This window comes from Humulus lupulus, chromosome 7, assembly GCF_963169125.1.
Source record: "Humulus lupulus chromosome 7, drHumLupu1.1, whole genome shotgun sequence".
NCBI classification, from domain to species: domain Eukaryota; kingdom Viridiplantae; phylum Streptophyta; class Magnoliopsida; order Rosales; family Cannabaceae; genus Humulus; species Humulus lupulus.
The window spans coordinates 14,937,292-14,953,686 of NC_084799.1; the positions used below are offsets into that span (position 1 = coordinate 14,937,292).

At 27.8% G+C, this 16,395-nt stretch overlaps 2 protein-coding genes across 2 annotated transcripts; both read right to left on the minus strand.

Annotated features, from left to right (window-relative positions):
- Window positions 1–6,437: 6,437 nt before the first annotated feature.
- On the minus strand, window positions 6,438–9,475 carry LOC133790775 (protein tesmin/TSO1-like CXC 7). Its single transcript, XM_062228534.1, has 7 exons — window positions 9,222–9,475; window positions 8,534–8,908; window positions 8,165–8,309; window positions 7,618–7,710; window positions 7,311–7,377; window positions 7,174–7,222; window positions 6,438–7,072 (listed from the first exon to the last, which is right to left on the minus strand). Exons 3-7 carry the CDS (start codon window positions 8,189–8,191, stop codon window positions 6,901–6,903), a joined length of 408 nt encoding a protein of 135 aa, XP_062084518.1. The 5' UTR covers window positions 8,192–8,309; window positions 8,534–8,908; window positions 9,222–9,475; the 3' UTR covers window positions 6,438–6,900.
- A 130-nt stretch (window positions 9,476–9,605) lies between these two features.
- On the minus strand, window positions 9,606–13,835 carry LOC133790773 (protein NDL1-like). Its single transcript, XM_062228533.1, has 11 exons — window positions 13,676–13,835; window positions 13,385–13,484; window positions 13,003–13,100; window positions 12,794–12,882; window positions 12,108–12,168; window positions 11,935–12,021; window positions 10,934–11,011; window positions 10,789–10,845; window positions 10,605–10,660; window positions 10,353–10,488; window positions 9,606–10,239 (listed from the first exon to the last, which is right to left on the minus strand). The coding sequence occupies exons 1-11, from the start codon at window positions 13,733–13,735 to the stop codon at window positions 9,994–9,996; spliced, it is 1,068 nt and encodes a 355-aa protein (XP_062084517.1). The 5' UTR covers window positions 13,736–13,835; the 3' UTR covers window positions 9,606–9,993.
- Window positions 13,836–16,395: the final 2,560 nt, after the last annotated feature.

A 16,395-nucleotide genomic window follows, 5' to 3' on the forward strand; every position in this document is an offset into this window, starting at 1 on the left:
ATTGAATGGTTTAAGATGCAGGCATGTTACATCATTGTGCATTTTAAGTGTGCAAAATGAGTATGTACCTATCAATTTTTCTTCCTCAATTGATGATGAGGAAGCAAAATGTTTTTGACGATAGAAGCCGAATCCCATCAAGAACAACTCGATTGGAACCACCATTGCGTATGGATGCTCTTCTGTTACCAATGAGTCACATTCTTGAACCTGCCAAGGAAACAAAAGAACCCCATTTAAGATCTTGTGGAAAAAAAGGAGGGATATACTGGATTTAATGGTAATATCATAATTACTCGAAAATTTTGAATAGTATCTATTACCTCAGCAAGTGCACAACATTTCTTGTCCATTTTGGTACTCATATACAAGGACGAAGAGACATTATTAGAATTTGCATTTGATACAGTGTTGTCAAAAATAATCTACAGACTAATCTTTTGATTTATATAATAATAAAATGTTAGTATTTTGTATTGAGAAAATCGTGCTATTATTTATTTAATAGAGTAATTAGGAAATTAATTAATTTTTTATTATTTAACATGACAATAACAGTCTAGGATTGTACAACTCGTTTGGGATATCTTGTCAATTCTCCATCCTGTGTGCTCTAGAGCTCATTCGTTGATCTTTTTCTTGGAAAAAAAATTCAGAGTAGCTTAAAATATTTTATCACTCACTTATATTATAAGTTTTATGGTATTGTTGGTTCTTTCTTGCTTCTTATTTATTCTTATGAATTTCAGGAAAATCCTTATTGCTGTTTTTTTTTTTTTCATTTTCATATAAACAAAACGGTCACCTCAAGCCTTTTCTAAACATTTTTTTTCTCAACTTAATCAACATTGTGGCGACTGTGCGCCATTAAAATAGAAGGATGGGAGCCAAAAAAATATTCTTTCTATTTTGTCGTTCTCATATTAAGTAAAACATAACCGCGCTTCAGAAGGATTTGAAATGTATTTGGTCAAGAAAATGACTAAATTTGTTACAGCCAGTCAAGACTGATGATCGTGCTGACTCAGCAGTCTCCTGTTTCGTCATAACAGAATCAACCTGGCATCAACCTGACTGATTTTTTCAATAATTGATCTTAAGAGCTGACCTTTGACGTTTTTCTCACCTATAAATACCTTGCCAAAATCTTTGGAAAAATCACCTCCTCCATTTTGTATTATTTTGTAGGGAATTTACTCATTTTGTATCTTGTGTTTTTGCAAATTATCATTTTGATACATTCTGTTTTCAATAATGCTTATATAGTACTCTATATTTTAAAATTATACATATTTGATACCCTAGACTCAGATTTAATAAATAAAATTTTGTTAATATGATCAAACTGTCATCAGTTATATGTAATTAAGTAATTAAATTTAAATTTGGAACTTACATAATTGACAGCAGTTTGATTAAATTGATAAAATTTTATTAATTAAATTTGAGTTTAGGGTACTAAATATGTACAATTTTAAAATACAGGGTACCATATGAGCATTATTGAAAACAGAGAGTACCAAAATGATACTTTGGAAAAACACAGGGTACCAAATGATTACCTACCCTATTTTGTAAACACTTGTAGCTCTGGTTTCATCTTCTTACAATTTGATGTTTTATAACATTCACATAGAAATGTTGTATTTCATTTAGAGGTGTAAGGTTTTTCTTTTAATTTGTTAAGTAATTATCATTATCACTATTCAAGTTACTAAATTAATTATTATTATTATTATTATTATTATTATTATTGATTGGTTATTTAGGCGATGGAAAATGGAAAGATCAATTTTTTTTTCTTAAGAAAAGGAAAAGTTCTGATACATTATTAGTAGGATTTTATACAAGTATACATATTAATTAGTAGAAAGAAGTTACACGTATCGGTTACACATTGATATTTTTTATTAATATATGTTAAAAAATTAGAAAAATCTATAAATTAGATAATATAGAATGCTGAATTTTTAGCATGCCACCTCAACATCTTTAAGTTTAGCTTTATATAATTCTTAGAAAACATAACTGTGTTCTGCACAGTCTTTTATAATGATTAAAAAATATATTTTTTAATTTTTTTTGAGAAATTCCAAAATAATTAAAGTTCCAAAAACAAAATTCAAACAATTTGTTGTACGCTTGGTTTTATTTATTGTTATTATTATTATTAATTATAAGCTTTGCGTAATTTTTTGTAAAAATTATAAATTATATATTTATAAATCTATTTTTTGTGGAAAGATTATTTTGGCCGATTATCCATTTAGATCTTTTATTTTTAAAAATTAAATTTTAGACATCGTGTTTTGTCAAAAAGTTAAAAATATGAATAGATAAATCAATTATTTAAATATTGCATTTCGGCCAATTATCTGTTTTGACCCTTTATTTTTAAAAAATAACCTTTAGACCATGTATTTATTCAAAATGTTAAAAATTATTTATAAAAATAGTAAATTATATATATTTTATTTTTTTATACGAGGGTTCAAACCATTTTGAACCTTGTATTTTAGTCAATTACCTGTTTGGACTATTTATTTTTAAAAATTAACTTTTGGACCTCATGTTTTGTAAAAAGGTTAAAAATATTAACTACATGTATTTTGGTTAATTAATAGTTTGGTCCTTTTATTTTTAAAAACTAACTTTTGGACCCCGTGTTTTGTCAAAATGTTAAAAATAAAAATAGATCAATTATTTATTATTATTATATATGAAAATTTTTAATTGACATTTATTATAACTATTATTATAATAAAAAATGAGAGAAAAAATAAATTAGATAGAGTTTATCGTTATTCAAGATCTAATCAAATTTGGATTCAAATTAAATATTGTTTGAATAAAATTTTTAAATAAATTACATTAGAATTAAAATTTAAATTATATATGTTGTTAAGATATATTTTTGTAAAATTATTTACGTTTTTATTTATTATTATTATTATTATCGATCATAAATTAGAAAAAGTATAATTAAAAAATAGACAAATATTTTGCTCTCAATGGCTTAAGAGCATGATTATTTATAACATGGAAATGATTTGTTTGATTTTAATTCGTTCATGTTAATTTATTTATTTTTATTATATATATTTATATAAAAGGTTGCTAAAAATAGAATTAAAAAATTAGTGAATGTTAGAGTATAAATACACAAAATAAGAAATCTAAATCCACATATAAAACATTGAATAACAACTTTTTGAAATGATATAATATTGGGTTAATACTTAATATCAAACATGATCGATGACTCTTTGGAATTGAATTATCATACACAGAGAATTTGAAGTCAAACATGAGACTCCATAAAAGACTAAAAAGTGGAAAAAAGAAAAACTAAACACAAGAGACTAAAAATAAAAATATAAAAAGGAAGTTAAATACCAAATTTAAAGTTTTCAACAATCAATCGTACGAATGCAATGATATATATGAAATGTAAAAAAGAAACAATAAATACATAATATCATACTTATACAACATGAAAATAGTTCATTAATAAAAGTGGTTGTACAAATTAAAAGTGACAATATGTAAAAATGATAGTAGTCATAATAATTGAAAAATAATTATCAATAAAAAAAGCGTACACTATTTTCATTAGAGAGAAAAAGGATTACAAGTGAGAGTTTTCTTTAGAAAATTAGAATTCAAGTCTCCTTCATCAATAAACTTCAACTCTATATATAGTGAAGCATAGGGATAAACTTGGTAATTTATGAGATAAGATATTATATTTGTTATAATATAATAATTTTTTAAATTTAATTAAAAATTTATTTGAATTTAAATGAGATTAAATAAAATAATATGTAATATTTTAATTATTTTTAATTTAATTTTTAGATTATCTATAATGATTAATTGATGAATTATTATAAATATTTTAGTTTTCTTTTTCTATAATTCAAATTCATGTTATACGTTATTTAAAATATTAGATAGATATTTATAATATAAATTTACCTTTTTTAAAGCTTTATCATTTATATTTTTATTATTAACTAATTTTTTTATCTATTTTTGGGACTATATAATTATTAGAAAAGTAATTAAATAGCTATAAATTAGGAAAAATAGAATAAAAAAAAAGAAATATTGAAAAAATAGATAGAATATTTGAGAAAGATTTTAGAGTGTCACATCACCTTCTTGAGGCTCTCCTTTATATAAATATATAGATTTATCATTAATATTTTTATTATTAATTAATGAGTAAGTAACCATTTGGTACTCTGTGTTTTTGCAAAGTATCATTTTGGTACTTTCTGTTTTCAATAATGCTCATATGGTATCCTGTATTTTAAAATTGTACATATTTAGTACCCTAAACTCAAATTTAATTAATAAAATTTTACCAATTTAATCAAATTGTTGTCAATTATATAAGTTCCAAATTTAAATTTAATTACTTAATTCATATAACTGATGACAGTTTGATCGTATTGACAAAATTTTATCTATCAAATCTGAGTCTAGGGTATCAAATATGTATAATTTTAAAATACAGGGTACTATATGAGCATTATTGAAAATAGAGGGTACCAAATGAGTAAATTCCCTTAATTAATAATCTAACTATTTTTGTGAGTATATAATTACTAGAAAATTAATTAAATAGCTATAAATTAGGAAAAATAGAATAAAACAATAAGAAAAAATAAATAAAAAATACGTAGAGTGTTTTTGAGAGATTTTAAAGTGACACATAACTTCATTGGAACTCTCATTTATATAAATATATAGATTTATATTTTTATTATTAATTAATTTTTAACTATTTTTGTGACTATATAATTATTAGAAAATTAATTGAATAGCTATAAATTAGGAAAAAATAGATAGAGTGCTTTGGAGAGATTTTAGAGTGCCACATCACCTCCTTGTGGCTCTCCTTTATATAAATATATAGATATAGATTTATCATTTATATTTTTATTATTAGTTAATTATTTAACTATTTTTGTGACTATATAATTATTATAAAATTAATTAAATTGCTATAAATTAGAAGAAAAAGAAATAGAATGAAAAAATGAAAAAAAAAAATAGATAGAGGGCTTTGGAAAATTTGTAGAGATACTTTTAAAAAATTATAATAAAAAAGTCTAAATTATATATAAGAAATTTTTTATTTTGTGTAAGATTTATTTTGGCTGATTACCCGTTTAGACTATTTACTTTTAAAACTTAACTTTTAGACCTTATTTTTTGTTAAAATGTTCAAAATATTAATAGATAGCATTGATTATTTTAATTCTGTATTTTGGTCAATTACCCGTTTTAACCCTTTATTTTTAAAAATCAACATTTTGACCATGTATTTATTCAAAATGTTAAAAATTCTTTATAAAAAGTAAATTATATTTATTTATATAATTTATGTTTTGTGTAAAGGTTCACACTATTTTAAGCTTTGTATTTTAGTCGATTACCCTATTTGGACCCTTTATTTTTAAAATTAACTTGTGGACCTCGTGTTTTATCAAAATGTTAAATATAGGAATATATACATAAATTATTTGAACTACATGTATTTTGGTCGATTACCCATTTGAACTATTTATTGTTAAAACTCACTTTTGGACCCTGTGTTTTGTCAAAATGTTAAAAATATAAATAGATATATTATTTATTATTATATATATTTTTAATTGACATCTATTGTAATTATTATTAAAATAAATATGAGAAAAAAAATATTTGTAAGATAAGATATTATAAATATCTTCTCATTTGTTATAATATAATAATAATTTAAATTCAATTAAAAACTCATTTGAATTTAATTTACATTAAATAAAATAGATGTGAAAAGTTTACAATATTATATTTTCATAATTAATACACATTTTTCATTAGGTAACCCTTCCAAAAATTTAAAAAAATCTGAATTTATTTTTAGAAATATTAATTAACAACTATAAATATTGATTATTGTTCTTAATCCAATGGTTAATATTAAAATAACCATCCATGCGTACTAACAATGAGAGACTCTAATTATATTGTATTAGTGACCTGATGTGGCAACATAGTGACTTGGTATAGTTAGTCACTAACAGATAAATATTTTTTTCCTACATTAATTTCGAATTTAGTTATTTTTTTGTCATAATTAATGTTGTTTCCAACCAATGAGAAACACTAATTATATTTAGAAATTGACATGTATTTGAAAAATGAAAATTTTACAATATTATATTTTTATAATAAATACACATATTTCATCAGGTAACCCTTCCAAAAATTTGAAAAAATCAGAATTTATTTTTAGAAATATTAATTAACAATTATAAATATAAATCATTGATCTTAATCTAATAGTTAATATTAAACTAACCATTAAGAGTGCTGATAAGATAATGTTTAGTTGTGGGTAATGGAATGAATTATAAATAAATCAATTTTTTTTTTTTTTTGCATTTTAGAATGTTAAAATGTCATTCCAATAAAATATTAAAATAATTTTTTTATCAATTTTTTTTTGTTCATATTAATTTTTGTTTCATTCATTTTTATTCATTTTCCCATTTTCATTCTTATTTTTCTATTTTCATTTCCTCTAATCAAATGTCTCCTAATAATCTTATGTTTGAGTGGAAATAGCTTGAAAGATCGAATACTATATTAATCAATTTTTCTTTTATTTTGTAGATCTAAAGATCAAGTGGATTTTTAAAAAATGTTAATTATTAGATCATAACTCTATTTTTTTTCCATATCTTATCAAAATCAAACTGGATCATAATATTTTGTTGGGAGCATAATGAGAATGAAATACAATAAAATAAAATTCAGTATGAGTTATTTGTGTGCATTGGAATGCTTTCCAATGCTTTAAACTGCACCAATAGATTCCAAAAATAACAAAAGCAATGGATTGCTTCATTTAAACAATCTCTTTCCACCAGCCATACCCTCACGAGATGAAACCCTCTTGGAGTTAGGAGAGGTCGAATTGATAATGACACCACTGAACTCCAATAGATCAAGAGCTTCATTTTCAGGAATCATTTGCAGCTTTGATGATGATTCGACAACAGGTGTAACCCAAGATCTGTTGTCAAATAAAAAAAACTTTAGAAACCATTCAAAGTGTGTATACATTACATATATACTTTTTTTTTATCAAATGTAATAATGTGTAGAGTGGAATACCTGTCAAACTCTGGTTTAGTCACTTGGATCCCTCTTTCTATTTCAGTTCCTATTTAAAGATCATGAATAATATCTCTTGAGATTAAATAAAAAAACTATAAACTCAAAAACATTAAAAAAAAAAAAAAAAAACTTACTATCTTTTTCACCAAAGTTGTTTTTGCATCCCGTACAATTGCAATTCTCAGAGCATGAAACCTCGCCCTTAATACATAAAATTCACGACACAATCAATAGAAGAAGAAAATAGAGAGAAAAAAATAAAATAAAATATTTTCTGAGACTTTTTTTAATTATTTTTTAAAATATATATATAAGTATTCTAAATTTTATAAAACTATAATACATTTTAAAGTTTTGTTTTTTCTAAAAAAATAATTCTTAATATTTTGTTTGAATAGTATAGTTTTATATTAATAAGTATGTAAATAGCTATTAAAATACCTTAAAGCATTCACAATATTTTTTTGAGCAACCTTTCCTACAATTACACCCGCTTCTATGTTTAGCTGAAGAAGAGGTTGCATTTCGTTCAATCTGTATAGAATATAAATATTTCAATAACAACTTTCTTATAAATAAAATAAATGGACACATCTCTTAAGAACTTGACATCTAAATTAAATTTTAGTTTCATATAGGCTAGCCATAACAATAAATGCATAAAAAAGTTGTTCTATGCCCAATATTATATGAAGTGGCACTATATGATTGGTCACCAATTTTTCATATAACTTGTTAAATCAAAATCGGTAAGACTCTAAATTTAATTATACTAATAGCGACATGATATTATCATGTGTTCTTAGACACCACCAATGTGTTTTCGTAATTCTCTTAAAATAAATCCCCTTACACACACTTAAATGAAAAGAAAAAATATGGAGGTTGTCAAAGCCATGTGTCGCCATGCCTGTAGAATTTGAAAGCTCATCTAATGCAATCTAAGGAAATATTATAAAAAATTCTCATTGTAAAAACTTCTACTTACTTTAGGAGTAAATGCTTTTGGGTCCATTGATAGAATTTTCTTTCGTTTCTGTTCAACAATCTTTCTATTACAAGGTTTATTAGAGCAACTTTGACATCGGCAAGACCCTGTGCAAAATACACCGGAAAGAAAACATCTGCAGCGCCTACATAAATAAGCAGCAAGAAAACTATGAGAACAAATTAATGTTACATTCAAAAATTGAAAGTAAAAATTGTAATTGTCGCCCATATCAAAAGAAATATCACAACAAATGATTATAGAATACTTTGTCCAAAACATGCCATTGGAACTCTATTAGACATTAATGTCTAAAAATCAAACATGAATATTGGCTATTTGATAAATTATAATAATCAAATAACTCACCGTTTCAAACAATTGGACTTCTTGCAATTACAGTTTTTGCAAGCCAAGATTTCTCTATCAGATTCAGACTTATGCCTGAAAATTGCAAAACATCAAACAACAGTTTGATGTTTTTGTTTACTAACGAGAAATTCAAACCACATGCCTTTTTGCTGCTGGAAGAGTAGCAATCTCTTCTTCGCCTACACAGTTGTTAGTTGTTTGTTGTTGAGTGTCCAGGACAGAACCACCATTAATAAACAACAACGGATTATATTGAGGCGGAGTTAGAGTCGTTGGCCGAAAAGTAAACATATTATTGGCTTGTGTGAAGTTTTGCCAATCAATTTGGGCTACAAAAGTATCAAATGCATAATCACTGAAGCCGAGAGAATCCTGAAACAGAGCAATAACAAGAACCTATCAATAATAACAATTGCAAAGTCTAAGTTAACTGTTAGATTATATAATATGTTTTATGGTGAGAAAACATAAAAAAAAATTGATTCATTCATGATAATATGTTTTATGATAAATCAAATTCATGTTGGTATAATATACTAAGATACATTGTAGCCTAAAAATTCATCATTAATATTTGACTAACAAACAACAACAATATACTCATTTTTAAAAAAGGAGGACAAATATTTAGAAATTAAGGTGGAAGAAAAACTAGAGATTAATTAATCATATATACAGTACATACCTGAAATTCAAAAGGGAAAGACGTGGTGAACGGAGGAAGATCCATAGTCCCCACAGCCTCTTCTTTCTTGTACCTCTGCTTGACTTTCTCTCTCTACTCTCTACTCTCTACTCTCCACATTCTCTATCTCTCTCCTCTCTCGTCTACTTCTTTTATAAAAAAAGTGAGTTCATTTGATGATACAGGTGTCGTTTAAGAAAAATACTTATCATAAAATTCTATAACAAAGAGCAAAAAAATAGGTGCTGTTTAAGAAAAATACTTATCATAATTATTAAAAATTTACAGAAATATAGCAATAAAATAAGGAATAACCGAATTGCTGAAAAAACAACCATTAAATAATAATAAAATTATTAATCAATAACAAATAAATAACCAATCTAACAATGTCAACTCATCACCGTAGATATTTTGCTAGAGAATTATTACATACAAAAGTAGAAATATAAATGTGCACAACAACAAATTAAATAAGATTCACAGCAGTGGAACAAGATGGGGTCTTCCCACAAAGAATACTCTCCTAAACAATTTTTCTACCTACAATCAAAACTCTAAAAACAAATTAATTTTGTCAAAAATCTGAAGCTATCCCAAACAATAATATAAATTAATGAATTTGCTACTCAGCCCTACTATCCTGTAATTAAAGAATTATTTATACAACTATCATAGGCTATATATTATTTATATATGTTATGTGCAAGGTTGAGATTGCGATCCCCTCTCTGTGTTGCAACAAAATGGCTAGAAGAAGAATATCTTCTCACTATTGTGAAATAGCAATATCTGCCCTGGTTTTGATGGGTTTGAGTTTAATCCCCAGACTCTCTGGAGAAAGAAGTTCCGGCGCAATGCATGTCCGGTTTGATGGGCTAGCAGGGTTTGAACCATTACTTGATGAGGAAGCAAAATGTTGTTGACGATAGAAGCCGAATCCCATCAGGAACAGCTCGATCGGAACCACCATTGCGTATGGATGCTCTTCTGTTACCAATGAGCCACATGCTTGAACCTGACAAGGAAACAAAGGAACCCCATTTAAGATCTTTGAGGAAAAAAGGAGGGACGTACTGAATTTATTGGTAATATCAGAATTACTCGAAAATTTTAAGAAGTGTCTATTACCTCAACAAGCGCACAGCCTTTCCTATCCATTTTGGTACTCATATACAAGGATTCAGCATGAAATGGACTACTATCACCAACAAAAATAAGCGTCTTGCATTGTAATTTTTTGAAGCCTTCTGTAAGGTCATGCCTCCTGCCAAAAAAATTCATCAGAGACATTATTAGAATTTGCATTTGATAGGGTGTAATCAAGAAGAAAATTGTAATAATCTACAGAGTAATCTTTGAAAGAGGAGAGAAGGGTATTACTCATTAATGGCATGAAGGAAACGCATGACATTCAAACTCTGTCTCTCATCCAATAACTGCAAACATGTCATGAAAGAAAGCAAGAGATATTGAAGTCACGTATAATTACCACTTCCTTTAATTCACAGCACTATTTATAAACAAGTGCATGGGCATAATCTATTACGAGACCGATGTTCCTTACCCTTCGGCAAGCTTGTATTATGTCTGACTCTGCACCATGCATACCACATCTAAGCTCCTAATAAAGTTAAGAATATGAAAATTATAAACAAAGTCTGAAGAATAAAAAAATGTCCCCTCCAAAAAAAGGGTCAAAATGGGCACACCTTGCTGAAATAGCGCTGGAGGAGGCATTCCTTCAATACGCCACACATACCATAGAAGTACAACAGGTTCATCAATACCTGCAAAGCAAAGTTAAGGAAATATTTAAGCAAAGAAGAGACTCAAATGGTTTTTTCATTGAATAATAATCAAGTGATGTTTAATGATTATAATAATTCTCATGTGAGATTAATGGTATGAGCAAGGATAAATTGGATGCTTTATATTCTGAAGTAATTTTTTAAGGACGGTTTCAATAATAATCAATCCCAATTACACAACAAAGGTAAACCACTGGCAAAAGTTCAAATTTTTTTCTACACGCAAATCAGCTTTAAAATATGAATTGGTGGTAACACTGTAATGTACTAAAAAATTGTCCTGCCCTTCTTCCTACTTAAATTCATGTTGGGTTCTGTCATAATGACATTTCTGTTTGTGCTTTTTAGTACTTCATTGCAGCATCCATATTCAAACCGGAAGACAGGTCAGTACCTTAATTATTTTATCAACCCAAACTTCCTGCAAGCTCCCCATTATGGATCAGTAATATAAAGTGAATCAAAGAACACAAACCACCTGCCATTGAATCTTCATACACTCAACCTCACAAACTCTCATCACTTACTATAGCACTTCTAAAAAACTTCAGATTCTCTAATGTATATAAGAAATAAGATATGTTGTGTATCTAAGGACCTCAGAATAGTTAATAGTGTTGGTCTATCACCGACATTTGGATTTGAATTTGATACATATAATTTAAATAATTGGACAAGTTAGTTTAAATTCAAATAAATTAAACTAATCTTAATTTTTTTTTTAAATTTGCTTGTCTTTACAGTGAAACCGAGTGTGTCTATTACAGGGAAGCCCGAAGGGATGCCTCCCGTCTCTTCTTTCTTAATATTTGAATTTAATCAAAACTAACATAGTGCTCATTTTCTTTAATATACATACTGATGGTGATATTGACTTGGTAAAAAATAAAATAAGAGATAACCTTGTTGTAAAGCCATTCAGCCCATGAAGGCGCTTTGCATATAGGGGATACGAGAATTAATCCAAGCACACGTTCTCTGTACTTCATCTGCCAAAGAAAATTAAACAACTACATTATGAAATAAGAACACCACAAAAAAATCATGAAAGGTTATCTGAAAATTGGTGACTCACTGCAAAGAGAGTAAGGATGTAAGCACCAGCAGTTACACCAAAGCACATAACCTCTTTCAACCTGATTTAATCATAAATATACATATAGTCAAAAAGTATACATTTGGGAACCATAGTAAAGCATACCTTTAACGTAAGATCTTATCAAGGACCTAGGATTATTCTTGTAAATATTTGCAACAATATTTTATTAAGGTAAAATCCTTTGTAAGATGGACAGTAATGAACATTCAATTTTATAAACCAGGTATTGATTACAATGTGCACTCAATAGCACTAAGCGTGTATTAAATAACATAAAAACAGGTAAAGACAACTGAAAAGTGAGTATAAATTACTAACCCCGAATAGATAACAGTGAGAAAAATTTAACATTAAACATATAAAAGTAGTGGGGCAGCATAGTCGGAAAATATCATATAATTAAGATTTTATACCAGCAGAACAACTTGATAAAGAAAGATTAAAGCAGCACTAACAACAAAGATACTTTCATGCCAAACATCAATCATAGTAAACCCTCCTATGTCTTTAATTTTAACACACGCATGACTATCTTTTGTGCTTAAAAATACACATATAATGAAGCTGAATATACAGCCAAAATACCGAAAATGACAACCAACAACTAGTAAATCCCAATACACAAAAAAGTACAAGCATTAAAAGATGACCAATAGGATTACCCAAAGAAGTCAAGCACTTCCACAACCTGGTCAGCTAAGTCATCCACGCTAAGAAGTGGATCATCTGAAGAAATTACATTAGCTCCTAACTGCAAGGACTCTTAAACAAATGGGGAAACGAACACTCCATTAAATTTGGCCAAAAGAACATACTAAATAGAGAAATACACAATGCTTCTGCAAAAGAAATTGGATACTTTGACACTGACCTCATGACCAGGGGCATCAATATGGTAAATGCAAAAGTTATGAAGCAGCAAAGAAGCTGCATCCTGGCAGAACAACAGACCTTGGAAACAAGACATGTCTGTATAAAAGAGAACAACCAAGTAGTAAGAAATACAAAAAACACAATATGCAGTTCAAAGCTCGTAAAGATTCTTACAGGAATATACCTTAACTCAAAAACCAATTTGGGAGGAAAAAAATATTCTTTAGAGTAATGTTCAAGATAAAAATATAATAACTTGAACTGTCTCAAGGTACTAATGGTCATTCAGAAGCAAGAACAAATTAAAACCCACTTGCAGAAACATTAGCTAGGACTAAAAATCAACTCAGAACACAAAATAAAATAAAATGAAAGCATACAGTTGAGAGCAACATCTGAGTACGTGATTAAAGCTGGTTTTTCTTGATCCCCACAAACAAAAACAGAGATTGAACCTTTGCTTGTTTTCACCACAAATTCCTGAAAATGTCAAATTGAGAGAAGGAAATGAAAATTTTAACAAAACCCAATAACGAAAATATAAATAATAAACAAGCAAAGAAATGGGTAATCATATACAGCTTGTATTAGACAATAGTAGTAGTGTAGCAAACGAAAAACAAAAGATTAAACCGTTTTTGGTAGGTTTTGTTGTTAGATAACTACATTACCTTCCCTCCTAAAGGAATAACATCAATGTCAATGGAAACTGAGTCGCTTGACTCGCCCATGACTCAGTAACTCACCCACATGAAATAACTGGAGATTTTTTTTTTCTTCAACTGTCAAAAAACACAAAACCTTTCTCACTTTCTAAACACAGCTGCTCTCTTCTTCTTCTTCTTCTTCTTCTCCTCATGGCATTCTCTTCTTCATTTGCGAAATTACCGAAAGCCCCTCGAAACAGTAACGAAATTGCAAAACTAAACCTTACTGAATATAGTTGCTCTGACGATTTTCACCCCAGGTCAAAGCTTTGACTCCTTGTCCTTTTGCTGAATTTAAGTCAATCAAGTGACCGTTGGAGTGGGTATAACGGTCAGTCGGCGGAACATTACTCTCCGCCTTGTATATCAAAGGGCAATCCCCAAGACGCATCAAACCGACAAATCAAAACGACGTCGTCATAGGATAGACATATAGGTACTAAGTGGAATAGTTGAGGATATTTTCGTAATTTCGTAGTAAGCATAATACAGCTGTATGACACCTGGAAGCCGCATAAAAAGTAGGCTCCAGAGAGTTATTCTATATCATGGTGCACCAGCTCATCTGTCCCCTGCTTATTGGAGTAATTTCCTAAATATATATATATTTATTATTAATTTTTTTGTATTTATTTCGGTTTTTAAAAAAATAAGTAAATAATAAGTATATGCATTATATTAAATTTTTTAACATGTCATCATAAAATTTCTCTCATTAATGTGTTTTCTCCCTTATTTTGGATAAAAAAATACCCTCAGGAATAAAATTTAACCCTTTACACGTTTCTCTCTCTTTCATCCATTATTTATAGCCATTTTCACAGCAACTATTGTCGATTTTCATAGCAAAACTGGTGAAGAAATTAGGTATTAGATTCGAACTATTCTGTTGTTGAGTGTGGTGTTTTTTTCTGCATTTTTTAATATGTTCTTCGAATCTGAAAATATGTGTGTGTCATTCCAAAATCGATGGTATTTCAATGGTACATTGATTGTGTGTCGATGGTACATCGATGGAATGTCGATGGTACATCGATGGAATGTCGATGCTGGGGCGAACATCTAATTTAGATGTTATTTTCGATATTATATCGATGTCATATATGTTGATTTGGTTCAGCGTCAATATGACATCGATATATCATCGAAATTGAATCGCGTACAGATGGTAACCATCAGCATCGATTATACATCGATGATATTTCGATGGTATATTGATGACATATCGATGGTACATCGATGCAATTTCAATATTGGGGCGAACATATAATTTAGATGTTATGTTCAATATAATATCGATGTTGAATCGATGTCATATATGTTGATTTGGTTCAGCATCGATATGGCATCAATATACCATCGAAATTGAATCACGTACATATGCCTTCGACATAGCATTGAATTAACATCAATGCATCACAATCAAATTAATGTGCTCCTACAACCATCGAAATGGCATCAATATGGCCTCGAAATTAATAGATTTATCAAAATATAACTAAAACTAAGAAAGCATCGAAGTACCATCGAATTATAATCGAAATTGCATCGAAGTCAGCATCGACATATCATCGAAATTTCATAGATTTTATACAAAAAAAATGAAAATCATGCAAGCATCGAAATGACATTGATGTACCATCGATGGACTATCGCCTTCATTTACTGGTCCATCGAAATACTATCGATGGAGCATCGATTGCGCATCGATGAACTACTTTCAATAATTTAAAAATCTACACATGCACTATATGTCATCGAATTACGATCGATATGGAATCGAATGAACATCGACCCACAAAAATTTTGCAGAATTTAAACATAATCTTCTAAAACGATGCACATAGAATCAAACCCATTTAAAGCTACATTTTTGAAAAATAAAGATTAAAAATCAAACCCATTTCATCGATTTTATACATTACGATTCAATTTAAAAAAAAAAAAAAAACTACAAAAACTGACTTACTGTTGCCGGCGATGGAGAAGAAAGTGGCGACGGCGGCTGTGACGAGAGAGAGCTATGCCTGAGAGAGATGGTGAGAATGTGACGAGAGTGAGAGCTTCTACTAAGAGAGAAATGAGAGACTTCGGCTGAGAGTGGAGTGTTTAATTCTAAGGGTGTTTTTGTCCAAAAAATTAGAAATAGCATATCTTTGGGAGAGAAAGTTATGTTGGCATTTTAAAAAAATTAAGTATGTTATAGGAGATATAGTGTAAAATTTCTCTTTCCTAAATATATATATTTATTATTAATTTTACTGTATTTATTTCAGTTTTTAAAAAAATAAGTAAATAATAAGAGAATTTAATTCTCATAATTGATGGTATGAGTGATAATTAAAATAACGAAACAATTTGGAGATGTTTGGTAATACTTAAAAAAATAATTGTTTATTTATTTAATTAAAAATTTGATAATTAAACATAAAATTGTATTTGCTAACTCTATTTTTATTTATTATTTTTAAGAAAATTTATTAAAATTTGAAAATAAAATTTTTCACTTTCAAATTTTTTTTAAACCGTTTTTGACTTTTTTTTTATCTTCTTCAAATCAACACTTTATTTTATATTGTTAAACAAAAAATAAAATTAAAAATTATCAAACGCATTTATTATTTTTTGTTTAACTATTTTTGTTTTTTAAAAATAAAAAAAATTTACCAAACACAACCATTGTG